At 38.4% G+C, this 7,899-nt stretch overlaps 1 protein-coding gene across 2 annotated transcripts in view; it reads left to right on the top strand.

Moving 5' to 3' along the window:
* The window catches only part of tab1 (TGF-beta activated kinase 1/MAP3K7 binding protein 1), a 25,033-nt gene that overhangs the window by 10,743 nt on the left and 6,391 nt on the right, over nucleotides 1–7,899 (top strand). For both annotated transcript variants that reach the window (XM_015374001.1, XM_015374002.1), the window contains exons 7-10: nucleotides 259–375; nucleotides 3,277–3,388; nucleotides 5,917–6,061; nucleotides 6,222–6,435. In XM_015374001.1, coding sequence (XP_015229487.1) covers nucleotides 259–375; nucleotides 3,277–3,388; nucleotides 5,917–6,061; nucleotides 6,222–6,435 — 588 coding nt within the window. The remainder of the gene's footprint in view (nucleotides 1–258; nucleotides 376–3,276; nucleotides 3,389–5,916; nucleotides 6,062–6,221; nucleotides 6,436–7,899) is intronic.

Genomic DNA, 7,899 nt, shown 5'->3' on the forward strand with positions numbered 1-7,899 from the left:
GAGATATCAAAAAAGTACTCCAGAGTGTTGTTCAGCATGGGGGTGAGTAGAAAATGAAGGCTAATCATGTTTTGGGTGTACTATTCCTTTAATGTGAAAAATAGTTTAGTTTTGACCAGTTTAATGCCCTGGAATAATGAGGTTATACACGGTAGCGGATGGTTTCCTCAAACAAAGGAACAGATTAATGCATAAGCAAAGATCTCTGTGTCAACATTTATATTGTGATATTTTTTTAATTCGTGTTTGTTGTTTCAGGTACAAACAGAGTTCTGCTTTGTAAGTCCAGCAGCGACGGCCAAAACCAGGTTCTTCAGATCGGGCGGCCACATAGTACCGACAACGAGGACGAGCTACAAAGACTTGCTGCCCTCGGTAAGATGCTTCGATACATTCACATCCGTTCAGATATCCGACACTAATGTCACCAGAAATCCTTTCTTTGTTTGTACTCTACAACATAACAGATGTTACGGCCTCATTCACAGACTTCGATCCGCTTTCCTCTATTATCTGTTGTAAATGATCTCCTCTTATTTTAAAATGTACAGGATCCACTTATTCTCATTTAGTCTGACTCCATGTCATCTCTCTGTTTTCAGAAACGTACACCTTTCACTCTGTCAACCATCAGAAATATACTCAGTCCTTATTTCTGATGGACGATGGATTAAAATTCTCCATCATGTAGAATTGCTGCATCTACTTGAATGGCTTCTATATGCAGCAAAGAGCAAATAATGAGAATGATGTATGTATGAATAGTGGTTTATGTTTACACTGAAAGCTAAATTATAAACATTGATACAGTTCTTCCTAAATGTAAGATGATACTAGGAACAAAATTTGGTTATTTAGTTAACATAAGAAGTTAAGGAAATCTTAAGTCTATTTTTATATTACACCACATATGCTATATGCTGCCCAATAAAGGTTGATAATGTTATTTATTAATCAAAAATAGCACCAGCATTTCTGCTGGATGATGGAGTTTGCTAATTATACTGCCACTTGTGGCCAAAACACAGAACTGCAGTGCACTATTACTATTAGATATACATTATGAAGTGTAATTTAAAGAGTTTGTCCCGAGTGATCACTTCTCAGGAAAATAATTAGAGAAAGAAAGCTTCAAGGTGTAAAATCAGAGCTTTGCTTTGCACTATGTATAAAGCTTTATTCCTGGAAGGATTACATTTATTTTGTTCCTTAAAAACTTAACGTAAAGCTTCCTATAATGGCAGTTGAAAAAGTTTTTTTTTTTTTATTTAGGTTTTTTGCAAATAAATGAAAGAATAACTTTGTGTTTACAGCTTTTGCCTATCTTTACTGATTATCCTTTTATGCTTCTACACTTAATGGGAGTCCTCCTGTGGAACATTTAGCTGACAGGAAAGGATTAGAAAAGGCACTAGTTTACATAAAGGCCAACAGTCAACAGTGCATGACAGAGCAAAGAAGGAGCATGAAGTCAAATAATTGCCTTGAGACTTCTAAGACAGGATAATCTTAAAGCACCCATCTAGTGAAGGGTAAATAGAGTATTCTGGTGCTTTGAAGTTCTCAGTCAGCATAGTGACCTTATCCTTAAACGGAAGATGTTTGTACCCATCAGGAATCTCCCTGGAGCTGGCTGCCCATCTAAGCTGAGCCACTGGTGTAGAAAGACCTTAGTCAAGGAGGAGGCCACTTTTTCAGAGACCCACCATTACGCTGTGGAGAGAAGACCCCTATCTGAAAGACAACTATCTATGCACCAAACCACCACTCAAGTCTATAGGTTAGAGTTGCCAAACGGAGCCCAGTCTTTACTCCCAGGAAGATGGGAGTCCACTGGGTTATGCCAAAAGGCACCCATGCCATGAGAAGAAGAAATATTTTGCTACCATTTCTACATTAAAGCATGATGGTGGTAGTGTAATGCTGCAAGGAACTTGAGTACTACCCAGAATTAAGAGGATGTATAATTGCAGCAAAGCACAAAAACATTCTGAAAGGTCATCCTGACCTAAGAGGTGATGGCTCATCTTTGACGGAATGGAGATCCCCATACAAACAACCAAGAAATCAAAAATAAAATAATTCTATGGCTGAATATCCTTAAATTTTTCCATCCAGAATGAAGTTTTGAGTCCCAGCCAGAATTTCTGAAGAGATCTTAAGATTTCTGTGCACCAATGTCTCCCACCCAACCTTGGTCCAATAATAACAAAACCTAATATCAGATGATATCGACCTACATCTGAAGTGGAACACTGATAGAAACTCTTTTCTTCTTTTGTAGTTTCTGTAACCCATGGTAAATATTACACCTGTCATTACGTGGTTACATGGGTTCTTCTCATACCTATTTATGTTGACTGTTGTCTGTTTAGTAATATCAGTTGATTGAGCTATTTCCTAACATTTTACAGAACAAAATAAATCATGAAAGCGTGTATCATTCCTGCTGATATCGTATCGGGTCAATGTCGTTATTGTATCAGAAATTTACAAAGTTGTTGCGGTACACCCCGACAAAGAAAAAGAGATAGTCTTAATAAATATAAAAGCCTCAATAATCATCTATTTGAATAAAAAAAAAAATAATCATTTATTAAATATTTTAAATGCATGTTAAATGGCTAAACTTGGCAAAAAATAAATTCATTGATCAGAAATGCCACTTGAGTCCTTAATTTAGCACATTAGCAAAACAATCTTTTGACTTTTTGCAAAGTTTAGGCCTCATTGAAGCTCTTAGTGTGTTGGTTTTAAATTCTGTATACTCAAAGTTAAAAATGTTTTGATTACTAAAGTAGTTGACAACTTTTTCAGTTGTGAAATAGTCATGAATAATGTGATTGTTTCAGACTCAGATTATTTGGTGCTACTCATGCAGCTGTCTGTAGTCTCCCAGCTAATGGTCCAGTAATGGAGGCTTTGGATGGACAAGGAAATACTGTCATGGAAGCAGATTTTGAAAAGGTCTAATTGCAGATTGGAGTGCAGTAATATTCAGCCATTTCCCACCACACCATTAAAGAAAATGGATTTCTCTCTTCATATTTCCTTTTCCACAATTTGCTTCTCTCAGTTTAGAACCATAAATGTTCTGCTACTCGGGTCCTTTTCTGGATGATTGAAAATAAACACCTTTCTTTTAATCTACCTGCAAACCCTCTTCCCCTCTCCTTACAGAAAGGAATCCTTCACAGTTTGTTCTCGTGCAATCCGTCTTGTGTGTTTGCTTAATGTCTGCTCCACTGTGTGTACGGTGTCTCTCCTGTTTTGTAGGTGTGGATGCAGCTCGGATACGACAAGCGGGACAAATAACTGGACAGACCAGCACCAGGAGGCTGGGAGACTACAAAGTAAAGATAAACTACAATGAAATAGATCTGCTCAGGTGATGCCTGTGTATAATGTTGACAATATTACTGCAGTTTAGCGATTAATTTTGGTTTTGACTGCATGTCTTTTTTTTTTCCTATGGTACCTTGTACTATGACCATTAATGCAAAGTAGGGCTGGACTATAAACCTGTTAGCGTCATTCACTAAGATAACCGGCGCAAATTTCCCCATGTCAGTAAATTGGGTAAATAAGTTGGTAAATAACTCTACTGTTTTGCCTGTTTGCCCTGTTGGCTGGTACTTCCTTCTCCATTAAGATACTGAAGCATGGTGGGAAATCCCGTCCACCGATCCAGTCAGAAGCGTAAACAAAAGCCCCTTTTACACTACCCTCTGAAAACCGATCCGTGCCGAGCTTGTTTCCCTACGACCATTTACACATCATGCTAGCACGGTTCCTCACCTCCTAGTGATGATCTGCGGTACCACTGAAAATGTCTGAAAATGCATGAATACGAAGGCTGATTGTAAGGAGATAATGCGGTCTGCTCATGCGCTCTTGGTTATCTGAGAGCCTCAACTTAACAGTGCTGAGCCCTACTGATAAACTAGTACCATGTTAGTGCGGTTCAGTTATGTCTGGCACGGTCCGGTTCGGTTTGCCTGCCAACAGTCATCTGGGTTACCATGCTCAGACTGATCTCGGAGCGGTTTTAAAAGGGCATGGGCCGCCATAACACCTCAACAGTGACACAGCCTGATTGCCTCCATGCCACGCCGCATTGAAGCAGTCATTTCTGCAAAAGGATCCCCAACCAAGTATGGAGTGCATAACTGTACATAATTATTTGAATTGGTTGACTTTTTTTTGTATTAAGAACACTTTTCTTTTATTGGCCGGATGAAATATGCTAATGTTGTGAGATAGGAATTTTGGGTTTTCATGAGCTATATGCCAAAATCATCCATATCAAGACAATAAAAGACCTGAAATATTTCAGCTAGTGTGCAATGAATCTAAAATAAGAATGTTCAACGTTAATAATTACATTATGTGTAACACTAGTTTAGTTATTTAACGACCAGAAGGCATTATATCAGAAGTCTAAATTCTCTGCAGGAGCTGTTGTCAGTATTTATTAAAAACCAATACAAAGGAATAATTGATTTCAATACCATTTATTTTTGTAGATGGGAAAAAAAGTAAAATAAACCCCAAAGAACATAAACCATACAAAGAACCCCAAAAAATATACAAATACAATAAATATATACAGTACTGCAGTATATCTTATGATTGTGCACAAAAATCCTACATTTCCCCACTGGTCAGCACGACGTCTGACTGACACGCATTTAAGTCCATAGTTTGATTGTCCAGTTATTTGAGATAAAAAATGTCCAAGCGCAAATGGTGTGCAACGGAGAAGAGATGAATTATGAATTGTGTGTCAGTAGGATGAGATTGAAAGGGAAATGCTACAGACCATCACCCTCCTACCAGACCAGTAGGAGTTAAGTTTCTCCTGGGCCCAACCAGTTGTTAGTAGCTCACCATCCTTTAACCCAAAAAAGGCCTGTAGCGAAATGAACAGGACCAGTAAATGATCAGCCTGCTAGTTAACTAGACTTTTCCCACATTCAGAAATAAATGAAATTACATCGACATTTCTTTCAGACAAAATAAAGATATCAGCATTTATCATCATCTTAAACATCTTTGAATTTAAGATGTTAAACTGTGTGACAATTCATAAAACATTTAGCATTGCCTAACACTACCAACATGCTAAACAAACAAAACAAAATTGTATTCACTAATCACCAATTCCATTTTAGGTTTAGTGAATGACAACTTCATGGCTCCAAACTCACTGGATATGAAGATCTAGTGCACAATAACAAAGAGATAAATTATTTGTTAGAAAGCACAAACCTGTAGCTCCTTTGTCTCCAGCTCTCCCCTTCACACCTGACTGGGAAAGCTGGAGCAGGCTTGATTTTACCACTTCAAATGCATTGATTGGCTGAATGCACCATTTGACCAATTGACTAACCAATGGAGCAACAAGGTGGGATTAAGGGCAGTTTTTCCCTGGGTTACATATGGAAAATAATGAACTTTATCGCAAAGTGGGCATGGTCATGCACAACGACAGATTTGATGGTTGCAGAGGCTACGTCAGAAGCATAAATTGGCCTTATTAATGATCACCATTACCATGCATCAATAAAAGCCCGAAATGAATGATTCATGTCTATGATGAGTGTATGTAAAGTTCCTAATTATTTTGAATGTAGTTGGGATCCAGGCTTTAACCACCCTCAGACACAGAATAGAATCTGTACAGAATTGTCTCCTTCATGCTAGCGTGATCTAATGTAATTCAGTGTGTAACAGATTCTTCAGATCAATACCATAAACTATCATCTGTGTTCTTCCACACCATTAAAATTGTGTCTTTTCCTTTAACTTGTTTCTTTTTTACTTGTTTTTTTGCAGTTTTCCTTCTATTTTTTCTCCCATATTTTGCAAACATCGCTCTATAATATTTTGGTCTGTTTATTTTTGGTCTACTAGTGCGGCCAAGGCGAAGCCCATCATTGCTGAGCCAGAGATCCATGGCAGCCACCCTTTGGACGGTGTGACAGGATTCTTGCTGTTGATGTCAGAGGGCCTAATAAATGCCCTTGAGTCTGCCCACGGTCCAGAACAGGTCAATCAGGTTAGCAAACAAATGTTCATACCTCACCTAAAATGTTTTTTTCTGTTTCTACCTTGTCGTTCCAGTTAATTTCTCTTTGCTTGGTTAGCCCTTTCGCTCTCATATCTTTCCCTTTGTCTTCTTTATTCTTATTTTGAATCATCTCCCTCTTCTTTAATAGGAAATCGTGGCCATGGTAGCAGCAGAGCTGGCCCAGCAGACCAATTTGGAGGCAGTGGCTCAGTCTGTGGTGGATCGGGTCAAGAGGCTTCACCACGACGTCTTCGTGTCCGGGCGCCAGAGGGCGACCTACTGCTCTCGACACGAGGACATGACCCTGCTCATTCGCACCATCAATTACCCGCTGGCGGATTCAGCGCTTACTCCCACGCAAGGTAGAAAGTTTGATTCTCTCTTGTCTCATATAAACATTTGTCCTGTAATATCTCTACCACTAGAATCTTTTCAGAAAGCTTGTCTTGCTTTAAAACGTCTTAAATGGAGACACTGCAATATATATTACTTTATAAGTTAGTCGTTTCTTTATAAAGTGCTTTGTGAACACTGCTTTAAGAGCTTTTTTATCTTCACCTTTTGAACGTAACCAGTGACATTTATATTATATTTCCATCATATTTATCTAGAGCTGCCACATTGACATATTGACCTTTGTTGAAATGTGGATGTGTGCTGTATAACTAAGATAAAGGCATGCACTGATGATATTATTTGCATGTATTCTATTTCAGTGCAAAGGTCAGTGCATGCAAATTCTACATGCTAATCATATGTTTGGCCTGTGTTATTGTAGTTTAGGTGCTAGAACATAGGAGGACAGATTGAAGTGAAGGAAGTGTGTTTGGATTATTTGTCCATTATGTTATTCATTCACAATCACATCCTAATTAGGGGTGTAAATAATAATTGTTTTGTATCGATGCATCGATTCAACAGCCGACGATCCGATGCATCGATACGTCCACAAAAGTATCGATTCATGTTTTTTGTTTCCTCCAGTCTATTTTTATAGACGTAATTCTCCCTCCCGTGCTGCGGTGGCGCTAAACCTATTTTGTCCTCCTACCTCGCTCCTGGTTATACTCTTACAGCAGTTTGTTGCAGTAAGCTTGACACAGACATTTTTAAATTAGGCTCAATATTCAAGCGTGGTCTGCGCTACACGCTGCGGGTCTAGATACAGCCGAGGCGGTGAGGAAGTGGGGGTTTTTATTGTTTTCAAAAAATACTGTCATTTATGATTACTGGATTTTTCTAAAATAAAAAAAAATACATATGGACTAGCTGCTAAAGCTAAAGAAAGCTATTGAATTTCAGATAACACCCAGAGAATAAAACACTGCACTTAACAGAATATATCCAACAACACAGCTCATAAGTTGTGCCAAGACTAAAACGCTGCTCATGTTACTGTACCCACAAAATTTGACTTAAAACAACTTTCCCCTCTTCTGCCAACTGAATCTCTTGTTTTCTCCACTCTGGTGCTTTCATTCATTTTCTTCAAGACAAAGAAAAGTCTCAATTTTACTCAGTCGAGGTTTTTGTTTCTATTTATGTTCAGGTGAATTTAGTTTGTTTAGGAATTGGAGTTTGGTTTGGTTGATGCTAACTAGTCTCTTTTTGTATGCATTTGTTTGTTGGAAGTATATGTATATGTATTAGGCTTGTCCCGATCCGATACGTGGATCGGATCGGGACGCCGATATTGGCAAAAAAATGCGTATCGGCAAAGCATGTAAAATGCCGATCCAGTTTTAAAAAAAAAAAATCCAGTCCGTATTTTCCAGTTTCGCCGATTGAAACGATCCATTCCACTATTTTGCGTCAGTCTTTCCCTG

The sequence above is a fragment of the Cyprinodon variegatus genome, unplaced genomic scaffold, assembly GCF_000732505.1.
Source record: "Cyprinodon variegatus isolate N-32 unplaced genomic scaffold, C_variegatus-1.0 Scaffold96, whole genome shotgun sequence".
NCBI classification, from domain to species: Eukaryota; Metazoa; Chordata; class Actinopteri; order Cyprinodontiformes; family Cyprinodontidae; genus Cyprinodon; species Cyprinodon variegatus.